General features: G+C 61.7%; 1 protein-coding gene across 2 annotated transcripts in view; it reads left to right on the top strand.

Annotated features, from left to right (window-relative positions):
• The first annotated feature begins 2,918 nt into the window (after positions 1-2,918).
• NKD2 (NKD inhibitor of WNT signaling pathway 2) overlaps positions 2,919-15,156 on the top strand; it is a 33,534-nt gene continuing 21,296 nt past the window's right edge. The window contains exons 1-3 of one of the 2 annotated variants that reach the window (XM_058564405.1): positions 2,919-3,119; positions 3,209-3,244; positions 3,535-3,635. In XM_058564405.1, the coding sequence (XP_058420388.1) occupies positions 3,095-3,119; positions 3,209-3,244; positions 3,535-3,635 (162 nt within the window). In that variant the 5' untranslated portion in view covers positions 2,919-3,094. The remainder of the gene's footprint in view (positions 3,120-3,208; positions 3,245-3,534; positions 3,636-15,156) is intronic. The other variant, XM_058564406.1, reaches the window with a different exon arrangement.

Genomic DNA, 15,156 nt, shown 5'->3' with positions numbered 1-15,156 from the left:
ACGGTTCTACCCATACAATGGAATGTTATCATGCATAAAGATGAACGAAGGTCTGACCCTACGACACGGACGAACCTCGGACACACTAAGCTGAGTGAAGGAAGCCAGACAGAAGGCCACACGTCACACAATTCGGTTCACATGAACCATCCAGAATGGGAAACCATGAAACAGGAAGCAGAGAGTAGCCCCCTGGGACTGGGGGTTGGTGGGAAGATTGGGGTGGGAGCTGAAGGGTACAGAGTTTCTTTTGGAGGTGATGAAAATGTTCTAAAACGGACTGGTGATGGTTGCATATCTCTACGAATATACTAAAAACCATTGAATTGTACACTTTAAGTGGGTGCGTTGTACGGTATGTGCATTACATCTCAATAAAGTGGTTAAAGAATAAATTTAAAACCTTTGCCCGGTCGTCCAGGTCAACACAGAACATGCAAGAGGTTTCTGCTTTATGGTCCTGCTGCCTAGCTCTGTGTAACAAGATAGATGTGACGACAGACACCAGCCAGAGCAGGGCCTGGCCTCAGGTGTGGCTCCGCCAGCCCAGGGCAGGCCCGCCTGGGGGGCCCGGCGGAGCGCGGGATTGGTTCCAAGGGCGCCCGCACCCCACCCGCCTTCCCAGGACACTCGCCCTCCCGCCCCTCTCCAGCCCTCGTGACGTCTGCACTTCACAAAGACCAGAACCTCAGCCAGGAGGAATGAGACTCACGGTCCTGCCAGCACACCTGGCCAGGCGTCCCAGCCCACCTCCCCTGGTGGAGTGGGGTGGCCGGCTCCCCAGTGTCCTTGCCGGTGAGCACGCAAGCATCACCACACGGCTCCATACAGGAGCAGATCTGCGCCCGGCCCGCATGCCCACCCCTGAGCTGGGGCACAGAGATGGAGGTAAACACAACGCATTGGAAGGGCTTTGATCTTGAAGCTGTTACTTTGCATAATGCACAACAGGATTATTATTATTGTTGTCACAAACACATCAATAGGACACATGACACCACAGAAGAGGACAAATGGTCACATTCTGACTTGGGGGTTAAAGGCCGTGTGGGTTTAGGTTGGTGGGAGGCAGAGAGGAGGGCTGGCAGAGCCTGGGAGGGCTGCCCAGAGAGGGGGGCCCCAACCCAGGCCTTGGACCTGGCTGTCACGTGGAAGGCGGCCATCACCAGGGTCAGAGCCTGGGCTGCTGCAGGACCCCAGTGCCGGGACGTCGGCGTGCACGGAATGGCCGCTCTGCGCCGGGGCCTTCAGCTGGGGTGCCTCAGAAGGGACGGTGGGATGGCTTGCAGGCGAGGCTGCCCACTGCATGGGTCACACACCCCATGTCCACGCCCCCGTGTGCAGCTTGGTTCCAGGCTGGCGGTCGGCGCAGGGGTCTGCCTGGGTCAGGAGCAGGACTCCAGTTCAATCTTTGACCGGCTGTGCGCCTGCGGGAATGGTGTGGTGCTTTGTGCCACTGTAAAGTGGGGTGACAGCAGCAGCTGTGACTAAATGGCCTGAGAATTGGACAGATGACACATGAGGTTTGTCCCCCGGGGTTGGGTGGACATCAGGGGGAGAGGGAGGGAGGGTCCAGGTGGCTGTGGGTTGTGATGGAGAGCTGGGGAGGCCAAGCTCCACTGAGGGGGTGGGCCAGGCGTGGGCAGGTGAGCAACCTCAGCCATGGCACCACCTCCAGAGCTCCGAGCCAGCACCAGCTCATGGTGGAGTCACCCATGGAGACTGGAGATCTGGGAGTGACCCCGTGGTCACGGGCACCTACTGATCTGAAACCATGGCGGGCAATACAGGTGCTTGGTGAGTGGGAGGGTCGGGTGAAGCAAGGGGAGAAGTCAAGTGGGAGCGGCAAGCTGGGGTCCAGGGAGGAGGTGAGAAAAGACGGTGTCTCCAAAGGCAAACAGAGAAGAGGGCAAGGTTGGGGGTCTCGCAGGGCGAGGGGCTGCAGGGGAAGGAACAAGGGTGCTGAGGGGCTGGGTGCTGAGAGAGGGGTCTCCAGAGCAGCTGCCTGGGCTCGAGGAAGGAGATGGAAATGAGGAAAGGCGCCTGGCGGCCCTGCCCCTCACCTGCAGGAGGGCAGGTGCAGGTGGCGGCAGGCCCCTCCTCCCTTGCCCAGGCGTCAAGCAAAGGCCCTGCTCCAGGAGGCCAAGGAGAGGGGTATGGCTCATGTCCAGCCTGGGGCCACTCCCGGTCCTGTCCTGTCCTTGACTAGTGTAGACTGGAAAGAGGCTGGAGCTGGACCTTCGGGGGCGGGGGGGATGCCAGCCGGTCCACACCAGCCAGGCCAGGACTGGGAGTCGGTGCTGCCTGGAGACCCCTCTTCCGCCCCTTCTCTCTCCAAAGCTCCTTCTCTCAGGGATGACAGATGGAGCTCTGAACACTACACAGAGAGAAGGGTGCAGGACACTGGACTAAAAGGGACCTAGGGCTCAAAACACAAACGTTCTCCTGACTGAACAACTTCCAGGGCAGAACCAGGAGCAAGGGCGGCAGGACAAGGCTGGACCTGGGCAGGAGCCGCCGGGTGTGTGCCCAGTGACGCCTGGCGAGCAAGGGAGCAGCGATGCCGGGGAAAGATTCCTGTGCGCTGTGCCGGGGTGGGTGCCCCGGGCCAGTGGGTCTAAACTCCAGGCTGGTGCCTCCTGTCCTCTGCATCCCCCCACCCCCAGTTTACTGCAGGGCCCACTACCACCACCACCACCAGCCAGCCGTCAACCCGCGTCCTGGATTTGGCGTGCGCCCTGGCAGGGTCAGGCCCCAAGAGGGCTCCCCGGAGGCGGCGCGCGGGCTGGAGGCGGGCGGGGGTCCGGGGCGGGTGCGCTGCGGGCAGCGGCCGCCGGGGGCGCTGCGGGGGCCGCGGTTAAAGCCCGGGCGCGGGCGCGCGCGCTCAGAGGGAGCCGGGCAGCCGCTGTCGCCGCTGTCGCTGCTGTCGCCCAAGCCCACCCGGCCCCCGGCCCCGGCTCCCCGCCCGCCTGCCTGCCCCGCCCGGTCCATGCTGCCCCCGCGGACGCCGGGCCCCGGCGCCGGACCCCAGACCCGCACCTGAGCGCGGCGCGGGGCGCGGGCGGACGGGCGGGCGGGGGCTCGGGGAGGCGACATGGGGAAATTCCAGTCCAAGCACGGTGAGCTGCGGCCGGGCGGGCGGGCGGCGGGCGGGCGGCGGGCGCGGCCACTCACTGTCCCTTCCTCTCCCCGCGCCCTCGGGCCGCAGCCGCCGCAGCCTCCAAGCGGAGAGAGAGCCCCGAAGGTGAGCGGGCGGGCGGCGGGGCACGGGGCTGCCCTGGCCGGGACCCGAGCCCAGAGCCCGGGGCGCGTCCTGCCCTGGAGCCCTGGGGGGATGGGGGAACGTTGAGCGGGGTCTCGGGCGCGCGCAGGTTCCCGCCCCCCGCCCGGCTGCCCTGCGCCCCCGGCCGCGCGGAGATGCGGTGGGCGCGCCGGGCGGCGGGACTCCGCCAAGGCGCAGCGCCCGCGGGGCTTACGCGTGTCTCCTTCCCTCCTCGGTGCCCGTTTCCCGCGCGTCCGCTTGCCGGGCCGCAGGGGACAGCTTCGTGGTGTCCGCGTTCGCGAGTGGCCGCAAAGGCATGGAGGAGGTGGAGCGGCGCGGCGGCGGCGGAGAGCACCGCGCGCGGGACAAGCAGGTAGGCGTGGGGGCGCTGGGCCGGGGGACGCGGGTACCGCAGTTGCGCCCGCTGGCGCGGACTCGGGACCAAGAAGGCCACAGGCCACGGGCCGAGATGGCTGGGCAAGAGAGACGCCCGCTGGGCGGAGAGAGCCCGTCTAGCCCGGCCTCAGTCTCAGGCGGGGGTCCTGTGTCCGGCCTCGCTATCTGAGGCTGGGGCTGGGGGTTGGGGGCTGGGGCCGGATTCCCTGTAGGATCGATCAATCGCTCAGCAAAGATGGCCGGAGCAGTGCCTCCCGTCTGCGGGGCGGGTGACCACCGGCCTGCAGGGTGGCTCATGGGAAAGCCGGGCTCCAGGGGGACAGCGGGGCCACCCAGACTGCAGGTGCTGTGATGGGCCACCCGGGTCCCACTCAGGACGCAGGAGTCCCTGAGGGTGCTTTTGGAAGGTGCTGGCGTCCAGAAGCAGAGAACCGCCCAGGCCTGGGGCTCCAGGGGGGCCTTGGGTAAACTCAACCCACAAGTGTTTGCCAAACAGGAGAAGGCGGAGGTTGGGTGCTTATGGCATTGGTGTCCATGGCCACACCAGATGTTGAGACCCCTACTCATCCACTGCTGGCCCCCCAACCCCCCAGCGTCCACTGACGCAGGGCACCGCCTCATGGGTCATCAGCTCCCTTTTTGGAAGTTCATTCTTCTGGCCGGTTGATAATGGAAAGTTCTGAGCGCATCTGTAAACGCTTGTGTGGCCTCGTCCTGAGGAGGGGCCCACATGTGCCCCAAAGTCGGACCCATTCTAGAGTTACGGTTCATGCTCTCTGGGAGTGAGGTTTCAACCCCACACTGTAAAGGTGGGGAATATGTCTTCTGGGTTCATCACAGTCAGGTTGGATGGACGTGTGCTCCTTCGTACCCGGGACCAGGGCTGGCCGCCCAGGGAGCAGCCCAGGCCCATCTCTCTCCCTCCTTTCTGCTGACTCTGTTTGCCCCAGGGAGGTGGGAGGTCAGACAGCGGGCTGGTGCCTCTTCTCAGCTTGGTTCTGTGTGTAAATTCGGGACAGGCCAGAGCCGGGGTGGGCATAGGCCTTGTGGTCAAGGGCTTAGGCTGGCCCCTGTTTTGCCGTCCATCCAGCCTGGGGGCCTTCTCCCTGGGGACAAGGGCATGCTGGACCTGGCACCGTCCACTCAGTCCTTGGAATTCTCGGGCGAGTGCACACATTTGTTCAGTACAGGGCAGTGATGTAGCCAGGGTTCCGACACACCCAGACGGGTTTCCCCTGGGCTGTGGGGCGTGCGGAGAGTGTGAGAATGCACTTTGAGAGTGCAAATGCTCCTGTGTTGCTGCGAGCCTACAGAGCTGGGAGTGTGACGGTCTTTTAGGCCCACAGATTCCACACTCTGGGGACATTTTTTGAAGAGTGGTGTGGGGTTTGGCTTGGGTTGTTCCCTCTGTACTTTGCCCTCTGCTGTCGTCAGGAGTGTGTCCCCCAAATCCATATGTTGCAACCTAACTCACAAGGTGATAGTGCTGGGGGCGGGGCCTTGGGAGGTGATCAGGTCACCAGGGCAGAGCCTCAGCTGGGGTTTAGTGCCCTTCTAGGAAGAGGCCAGAGAGGCAGGTCCCTGCCCCTCTGCCACGTGAGGTTACCACCAGGAGGCACCAGCTATGGGTCACAAATGGGCCACACCAGACGCCGACTCTGCCTGCACCCTGACCTCAGACCCCAGCCTCCGGCATTGTGGGAAATAAATGTCTGTTGTGTATGAGCTGCCCGGGCCGTGGTGTTTGTTACAGAAGCTCTGGTGGACTGGACACCCTCAAGTCCGAAAGGAAAGTCCTTTAACACCAAATGTAGAGAAAGCCAGCGCTCAGGGGGCAGGTGGTTCTTCACTGGAGACGTCTCAGCTTGAAGATAACGGCACTCCACATTTGCCTTGTTCGGCCGTGAGCCTGCGAGCCTCTGGAGTTTAGACCCACTGGCCCAGGGCCCTGCACACAGCTGTCCTCATCGCCACCACATCGCTGCTCCCTTGCTCGCCAGGCATCACCGGGCACACACTGGGCAGCTCCTGCCCGGGTCCAGCCGCGTCCCTCCGCCCCTGCTCCTGGTTCTGCCCTGGAGGTCGCTCAGTTGGGGCGTTTGAGTGTTGACCCCTGTGTCTCTCCTGTTTGCAGCCCAGTGTCCTGTGCCCTTCTCTCTGCGTAGTGGCCACAGCTCCGTCCGTCGTCCCTGTCCTTCAGGTGATGACCCGAGGGAGGCCGGCACACACAGTGACATCTGATGGCCAGTGAGGGGATGTGCTCCTCCCTCTCTGCTTCCATGCAGGCCACACTTGGTGCGCCATGTTGTCACAAGAGCTGTGGCAAGTGCCCTTGTGGAAATCAAAGCATGTCCACCACCTGACTCTCACTGCCCCCCACCCCCAAAATAAAGGAAATGAGCTTGGTTTTCCCCATTAATTCTTAGTGTGCCATGCGAGCTCCTGGTGCCTGGTTAGTGCACATCTAAGGAAAACTCACAAATGTTAGCATTTGCCAGGCAGGCGGACTGCCTGCTTCATGGTCTAGAATAGTCTTCCTCGTCAATTCTGAGGAATGCTGCAGTTTGGTCTTGGCAGGACCTGCATCGCTTCATTGCCAAGTTCCACCAAAGGGCCAGTGCTGTGCCAGGGTGATGGGGGTGTTGGCAAGAGGGGCACGGAGGATCTAGGGAGGGGACTACCTGAGGTCGTCCATGCACCAGAATTATGAGAAGTGGCGGGTGATGGCACCAGCAGCACTTGGCAGTGCTATTTCTAAAGATGAGACCACGGCCGCCCCGTGGCGTCGCGGTTAAGTGCACGTGCTCTGCTGCTACCCCAGGTTCGGATCCCGGGCGCACACCGATGCACCGCTCGTCAGGCCATGCTGTGGCATCCCATATAAAGTAGAGGAAGATGGGCACAGATGTTAGACCAGGGCCAGACTTCCTCAGAAAAAAGAGGAGGATTGGCGTGGATTTTAGCTCAGGGCTGATCTTCCTCACAAAAAAATAAATAAATAAATAAAGATGAGACCAGCCGAGGAGCAGAGGGCTCATGGCTACAGGTGAGACCAGCCACGGAGCAGAGGGGTCACGGCTACAGGCGGGACCAGCCTCGGAGCAGAGGGCTCTTGGCTACAGGTGGGACCAGCCTCGGAGCAGAGGGCTCATGGCTACAGGTGGGACCAGCCACGGAGCACAGGGGTCATGGTGAGGCTCTGTGGAGATGCGGTTGTTCCATTCCTGGAGACACGCCCTTCCCTGCATGTAGTTGTCACTACCTGCCTGTCATCTGTAATTTCTCCATCGCTCCCTGAGGCTGGTGGGAAAAGTTCAGAAGATAAGAATCACCGCTAACAGTTGAAATTTTGTGGTGAAGGGAACATAGATGTCCATTAAGTAAGCCGGAAAAGGGGCGTTCCCACCAACTCCAGGAGCGGCATTTTAACCGAGACTCAAGACGGGAGTGCATGAGTCGAGAAGGCCACTGATCCGTGGCCAAGGGCTGCTGCGTGGCGGGACTCTCTAGCCGTCCATGGAAAATGTAGCCGCTTAGCTCCCAGGCTTTGTGACGGCAGCTGGGCAGGGCCTGCCCGTCCCCTCTCCGGCAGATCGCAGTGTCAGGGGTCCACTCGCCAATTCCACGGGTGTCCACACGGCAGTTTCATGTGCACTGACACGGTGCTCGTGTTCCCGATGGAGGCAGCCTCGCAGGGAGTTGAGGGGGTGAGTCCTGAGACCCGCCCCCCGAGACTCACCTCTAGAGAGGCCCTCTGGCTTCCAGCAAACTCTTTCTGCCGGAGGCGTGGGCTTGCTCACAGGTGGCCTCTCGTTGCTTCTGGAATCTGGGAGCTCAGCCCCGTGGCATGGTTCTATGCCTTCTGACTGGTTAGACTTCCCTGGAGCTGGTCCCCGGGCCTCGGGCCCCTCCTGTCCCTGCAGCAGGCCCTTCTCCTGCTGTGGTGGGGGTGGGGCTGCTTCTTCCCGCCCACCTGGCAGCCCAGGAGCCACCGCCCACCTGCCCACCTTATGGCCAGAGAACATGGTGGTGTAGGACTCAGCCGTCTCAGTGGAGTGGTTGAGACGTCAACTCTGCGGCTTCGTGCAGAAATTCCTGGGAAATTCCTGTGGCTTCCCGCACAGTCTGGACACCACCCTGTCCACAGCCAACCCAGAGAGTTGTGGTGCCGGGAGTAAACACACATTTGCAGGAGCCACTGGAGAGGGCCAGCGTGCGTCCTGAGATGAGGAGAGGTGGACGCCACGGCTCCTCCTTGGCCGTCGGGCCACAGGCCTCCTGGAAAGGCACGGCATCGTCCACATGACTTTCAACAGGACAGGTGGACAGGTGGCCGGCACTCCGGGCACAGTGCGGCTCTGCAGGCTGACCTTCGGTCTTCCGGGACCCGTGCTCTGGGGCTGCTGTGACCTCGTGGAGTCCCAGCTGGTTGGGCATCTGGGCATCATGGCCGGGAGCTCGTCCCTTTCTTTTGGGGGCCCACTGTGCACCCAGCCCTTGGATACTAGCAGCCGTGTCTCTGCCCTCGGATGTGCCTCACCGTGGGGCAAGGCCGGCACAGACGTGCACAGAGGCCTGGGGGCTCACCTGGATGCAGGACACTGACAACAGGCCTGGGGGCCCAGCCTCGCCCAGCACCAGGGGACCCCTCCCCAAGGTCGGGCAGCATCAGCCCCTCACCCCACCCGTGCTTCTGAAATTGTGAATGGCCCCACTGGACCCCACTCGACCTAAGGGTGAGCCTAGGGTCCCAGCTAATCCACCTCTGGGAGCCACCAGGCCACTGTGTGGGAAATGCCTCCTGGAGAAGGGAGAAGGGCCAGCCTGAGGACCCTGTGAGGGGATGGGCGCTCTGAGTGTGTTTTGGGGGTGAGTGGTTGACGTTCGCCTCATTTCCTCACCTGGAAACGTGGATGAGTGCCGTCTACAGGCAGGTCTCACGGTGGGAAGGGGGTCTTCTGTGCTCAGCCGGCCATCCCCTAGGTCGGTGGGGGATGCAGGGGTGCTGGGTCATCTGTGAACTTGCAGCCAATGGCATCGGACTCCCAGTAAGGGCTGAGGGCCACATGGACGGGCCTCACGCCGTGCACGCAGTGCCCAGCCCAACCAGGCACCCGTGGAGGGCCATGGGGCTGCTGTGGGCGGCTCGGCCGCTGGGGACAGTGTGTGCCCGCCTCTCACTTGCTCTGCTGCAGGCACCTCATGTGTCCACCAGGCGGGGCTGCAGCTGGCACCCCGACCTCGGGGCTAGGGTGCATGTTGGTGTTCTGGGGCTGCTGTGACAAAGTACCACCAGCTGGGGGCCCTAAAACAGTAGCTGCTTATTCTCTGGTGGGTCTAGAGGCAGGGAGTCTGAATCAAGCTGGGCTGTGCTCTCTCTAAGGCTCTGGAGAAGCGTCCTTCCTGCCTCTTCCAGCTTCTGGGGGCTCCAGGCGTGCCTGGGCTTGTGGCCACGTCCCTCCATCTCTGCCTCCATCTCCACGTGACCTCTCCCCGGTGTCTGTGGCCTCTCCCCGTATCTGTCCCTCTGCGTCCTCTCCTCTTCTCAAGAAGACACTAGTCATTGGATCGGCGCCCACCCTAAATCCAGCAGGACCTCATCTGAACTAATCACGTCTGAAAAGACCCTATTTCCAAATAAGGTCACATTCTGAGGTCCAGGTGGACATGGATTTTGGGGGGCACTGTTCAGCCCAATGCATTACCCATGAAAACGTAAACTCAAAATGTGTGCCGTTTTCCACTTTGGCACAAAAGGGACGTGAATAATGAACATTGTCAGCAAAGCTCTTCTGTCAAGATTGGTGCCGTCTTCACGTTAATGCTTTGATCTTAAATCTTCATTTTGAGGCCAACAGTGTCCACATTGGGCGACAGTTAGAGTTGCTCAATTGTAGTATTTGTTGATCTAAGCGTGTGTCTCTAGACTTGAGCTCTGTGCTCAGGAGAACTAGAGTTACCCTGAATGCAGACAACCCTCCAGTGTGTTGTGAATTCTCGTTGAGCCACTAGGAGCCCGAGGGCCGGCCTCTGCAGCTCGCAGCCTCTGGTCCCCAGCAGGCTCAGCTTTACGATTCTGTGGTGGCCTGGCCTGGAAGGGACGGCAGCCGGTGATGGGTCCTCACAGCAGCCTCACTCAGCGCCATGTCTGGGCCTGTTAAAAGCAGGACATGTCCGTGGTCGTCTGCATTTGGAGCATCTTTAAGTAGCTTAGGGCTGACTTAAGGAGACTGAATTATCTAGCTTGGGAAGAAAAACCTCAGGGGTCCGCTTCAGACTGAGGAAGCCCCTTCCACCAGGCAGATTCTGAAGGGGCTTCCTGTCACTCCGTGGGCACAGTGTTCCTAAACATGACAGAGACTGTGCACCCACGCCGTCCTGCTTTTCCCTCTTCATAGTGAAGTTCAGGTGGGAGGAAGCTGCCTGCGCCTGTGGGAACAGGTGGGATGCGAACTCGCCGGCTCCTCAGCAGAGGCTCTCCGTCCTCTGTCTGTCACACCCGCGTCCCGTCCCTTGGGAAACCCCGTCACATCGGACTCTCATTCAAGATCAGCGGTTTCCACCACCTCCCCCTCCACGGCACCGTTCCCATACCTGCCCCGCTCCCGGCCTCGCTGCTCTCCTCCCTCCACCACCAGCACCTCCTCCGAGTGAAAGTCTGGGAGGCTGGCACCCTTTGTGCCATGTCTTTCCCCTGAACCTCCTCAGATGGCACCCGCTCTGCTCCTGTCTCCTTGCTGGTCCAGCCGCGGGGCCTTTGCACATGTTGCTTCTCTGCCTGGAGGCCCAGCCCCCACAGCTCTGCTCACCTTTGGTGTCTGCTCACACCTCACTCCTCAAGAGGTTCTTTAGGACCACTGCCTGGCTCCCTCGACCCCCTCCCTGCTCACTTCCTTTCATGGTGCTGGGCTGGTGCCTGCAGACCTGGTGATCAGCTGCTCCCCAGAGACCCAGGGGCTGTCAAAGGCCAGTTCTGCCTAATTCGTGCACCTTGATGCCGGCAAACTGCAGCCGTGCCTGGTGCGTGGGGTCGCTCTCCTTAAACAAGAGCGCTCTTACCTCTTCCACTGGAGGTAAGAGCGCTCCCATCCACGCACCGGGCGGCTTACCAAACGTCACAGTGACCCACTGGGGCGCAGCTCGCCGTGCGGTCCTGGAAGGAAACAGCAGAACGAGGCCCTGGCTTGGGTCAGGACGGCCTCACTGGGGCCACCCCTCCGCTGGGAAGCCTGAGCGTAGCTGGACACGGGGCCTCGCGGGGCCCTCACCTGCATCACCGTGAATCACGCCCACGGCCGGGCTCGCGCGCCTGGGCTGCTTTCATGTTGAGGGAACATTTGGCGGGGCACCCGCTGGCAGCCCTTCATGCCCACGTGAGACAAACTGGGCCTGTTCGACCCTGTTTGCTGCGCTCACTGGAATTGGCTTGTGAAGATGGCCAGCCCTCGGCAGCCAGAGGGGAAGGATTTGTTTTCCTTTTGTTCTGCAGCGTCTTCCAAGGAAATCGTAACTAGTTTTGAGCTCTGAAATCAGAGGAGCGAGAAGCACGGCATATTTTAACACAGAATTCAGACTGGAGATGATGGGAGCGCAGCCGTCAGTGTCCTGGTGGATTTGAGTGCACAGCGCTGCTGCGGAAGGGCGCCCGGTTGGCTGGGCCAGGACTCGCCGGTGATTATAAAGGTGGCGCCTCCTTGCCGGCGGCTCTGGTGAGATGACGCTGCAGGCCTCTGTCCTGGGCACTCCTGTCAGTGGATGGCAGGCCCTCCCGGGCCTCGTCCTGCCTGTAACCCCCTGGGTCTCAGTCTTAAGTGGACGTCCCTCTGGGGCTCAGCCTCTCGCATCAGCTCAGGGCAAGTGAGGCCCAGGCGTGGTTCTCGTAGATTTCTGAAATTAAAGAGCCTACCTTCATCCAAGCTCCCTGGCAGGACCTCCCCAGATCAGAGCACCGATCCTGGGGCCCGTGGCTTATCTCCTTCTCTCGCTCAGGACCTGGGGCTCCGACCCTCCTGGGTCGGCATCTGGGCCTTTCGGCCTCTCCCCCCCGTCCCTGTTCCCTGACACTTGCCCTCCGCACCGAAGACACTGGTTTGCAGCCCCCACCCACCACGCTCCACGCCCTCTGAGGGCCGCCGGGCTCCTAGTCAAGCTCTGCCCGCGTCTGCACCACCTGCTGTACACACGACCCCAGGCCACCGCTTGACTGGGGGGCTCCGGTGGCTCTGACTTTCCCCTGATGGGAAAGGACGTGGCCCGTCTGCTGAAGTACTGGGTTCCGGCACTTTCTTTGCCTGGTGCTGGGGAGGTAGAGGCTTTCAGTGCTCAGTGTCAGGGAGCAGGACCTGCCCCTCCACCTCCCCGGCCTGTCCTGGGAGGCTGGTCTCTGACAGCACCCTTTCCTGGCATCCAGGAATGCTCAGCCCAGAGTCCTTCTCTCCTCCACTCACTCCTCGGGGTCTCCTCCCATGCCCTGGAAGCTTTGTGTCAGACATCTCTGTCAGCCTCTCCTGACCCAGGAGCAGCTGTCCATCTGCCCACTGGGCAAGTCCACCAGAGTCTGAGAGGGGCCTGCGCCCCCACACAGCCAGGACTGAACTCCTGAGCTGCTCCCCAGACCTGTCCCCACGGCCTTGCCTCTCAGGGCAGTGCGTGGTCACTGGGACCCTTGTTCACCTCCAGTGGCTCAGCAGCCTCTGCCAGCCCCCTAGTAGGCCTCTCACTGGGCCTCTCCACCCTGCGCCCCTTCAGAGTCTGAGTGCAGACCCGGTGACCGTGCCCCCGACTCTCCCCTGGCCTCCTGCCCACCCCTGAGCCCTGCTCTGTGGGTATCTCGTGTGTCGCTTCCGGCCCCAGGGTTTGCGCTCACTCCTTGGCCCAGGGGCCCTGCCATGGATGTCTGGGCTGTTGAGGGGGCCTAAGGCCGCTCACCGCGACGGTGGGCCCCACCTGTCTCAGACCCCTGCCCTCCCACCTGCCCGTTTAATCCGTCTTCCCAATGCCTGGCTGGCTGTGCCCCTCGGCCTGGCCGAGCTGGGTCTCTGAGGTTCCGTGGATCCTGTGTCCCTCCCGGGGGTGCCTGCTGGTGCCCCTGCCTGCCCTGCACTCACTGCACACCTGCAGGGCCTTCCTGCCTGGACCTTGGTGCCCTGTTCTTTCTCTGCGCTCAGCCGTAAGCCCCCTGTGCACAGGCTGGACTGCAGAACCTTCCAGGCCCCTCCAGCTCTGCAGAGCCTTGGTGATGGAAGGACGTAGGCGTGGGAGGGACCCTGTTTGCTGGGGAGCGGGGGTCGCTTCAGGACTAGCCTTGCATTTGCTTGAGGATCGTGGACCCTTGTTTTCCTTCAAGACTTCAAATAGAATAGGACACCGTGTTTCAAGAAAGGACACAATATACCCACACTTGTTTTGACGAATTCTCTGGAAATTGGGAAAACTTTGTGAGAAGCCAGCCCCGTGCTCCAGATGGAAAGCTGCTGTGCCGCAGGAGTGAGCTGGCTCCGGGTCCCCGCAGGCAGGTCGGGAGTGGCTTGTGTGGCTGCTGGTACCCAGGCCTGAGGTGCCGGCGGCCGTGGGTGAGAGGCGGCCTGTCTGCCGGGCGGGGCAGTGGCCGTGTGCTGTTCACGTTCACAGTCGGTTCACCTTTTACCAGAAGCACCACCGCATTTGGCATTCAGATGCAGAGAATGGCAGGCAGTGACACTGACCGATTCTGTCCTGAGGCCGGCTAGAACATTTCTGAGAACGTTGGCTTACGCCCCCCCCCATCCCCTCCCTCCACGGGTGGAATGCAGGGACCCACGACCTGGACGAGGAAGTTCCATCTGCACGGTCACTGTCCTTCTCGAGTGACCGCACAAGGAGCATCCGTGGGATGGCACGACCTGCGACCGCCACCCAGGGGAATCACAGACATGCGTGCCACGTGTGGCAGTGAGCCCAAGCCTCACTCTGGAAGCCACAGCTGGCACGAGGCCCACCACAGACCTGCTGTTCAGTGTGGACAATGAAGCCACGCGTCGCTGTGGCACGTCAGGGTTTCGATACTTGGATAACCGTACTTCAGTACAATCGGCTCCTTGGTAGTCCTGTCTGTTTATTTGCACTTGGAAACCTTTTCTTCGAGGGGGAGAGGTTACAGCCCTCTGCTGTGGAGTCACCCGGCCCTGGTCGCCTTGTAGAGCAAGATGTTTAATGGCCAGGCGTGCGCTCGCTGCTCTGGGAGCCGGGCACGTGACAGCGCGGTCCTGACGAGGAGTAAACACGACAGTGCACAAAGCTCTTCAGGAAGCGCCCAGCACAGCCCGGCACGCAGGCCGCGGGGCTGCAGCTTTGCTGGTGCAGAGTAACTGTGGGTAGGCAGAGCTGTGGGGCCAGGCCGGCCTTAGCAGCCGGTTGCTGAGCTCTGGCCCGCCCACTGTGCCCTGTGTGCACACGTGTGGCTGAGGATGGCGTGTAGTCCAGCTCACACTGTCCTGTGCCCTGTGGTCCCATGTAGGCCAGTGGAGGTGGCTCCTTGCACGCTGCCGGAATACACGGTGTTCTTCCCGGGGCTGTCCCAGAGGGCTTTCCAGGCCAGCTCTCGAGGCAGGGATGGAACCTGCAGCTGTTCCTCGGCTGGTGGCCCTGGGAAGACAGTGCCAGCAGCAGGCCCAGACATGAGCCCCTGGAGGAGCTGTCCTTGGTACCTTGGTTCCTGCAAGGGGGAGACCACCCTGTACGCACCTCTATCACCCTCTGCTGCCCATGGACTCACCCTCCTTATGGGAACCTGGGATCTCAGTATGTTGCGTGCCTACAGGCAGCTGCCGAGCTCACTCTGCAGAGCCCGTACCACAGCGTGACTCAGAAAACTCCGAACGCCTGCTGCAGACCCAGGATGCGTGTTGCAGCACAGGAGCCCGGAGCCAGGAGCCTGCAGTCCTCGGCTGCCTCCTGGGCCACCGGGAGGGTGTGGTACACTCACTAGCCCTCACCCAGAGGCTGACCTGGGTGCAGGGCAGGGCTCTGAGCCACAGAGGATGGCCAGAACCTGGACACTTGCCCTGCTGAGAGCACTGAGGCCAGGGTTAGCATGCTGTGGACAACAGCTGTCCATTCCTAGTAGGCTTCCAGCACCTTCTTGCTGAGTAGTGGGTCAGACATCAGCGCCTCTGAATTTGGAAGCAACCTGGACCTCGCTTGCAGTCTGCCCAGGAACTGGGGGAAGTTAAGCCGCCCTGGTCCCTGCCTGAAGGAGCTCACTGAGGCCATCACAAGTGCCAGCCTGTGAGCCAGAGGTAGGGTGGCATGGAGGGGAGGCCCTGACATGGGGCTGGAGTCCAGCTGGCTATCTCTATGTGATCTCCGCGAGTCCCTGCATGTCTCGAGGCTTCAGTTTCTCCCCCTGTAGGTGGAGGCATTAGCCTCGAGCGCTGCTCGAGAGTGGCGCTGTCCAGCAGAACTGGACATGGTCCGTATCCATGCTGCCCACAGTGGTCACTACTGGCCACATTAGTGCT

Source organism: Diceros bicornis, chromosome 20 (assembly GCF_020826845.1).
Source record: "Diceros bicornis minor isolate mBicDic1 chromosome 20, mDicBic1.mat.cur, whole genome shotgun sequence".
Taxonomy (NCBI): Eukaryota; Metazoa; Chordata; class Mammalia; order Perissodactyla; family Rhinocerotidae; genus Diceros; species Diceros bicornis.
This window is presented reverse-complemented; position numbering and strand designations above follow the sequence as displayed.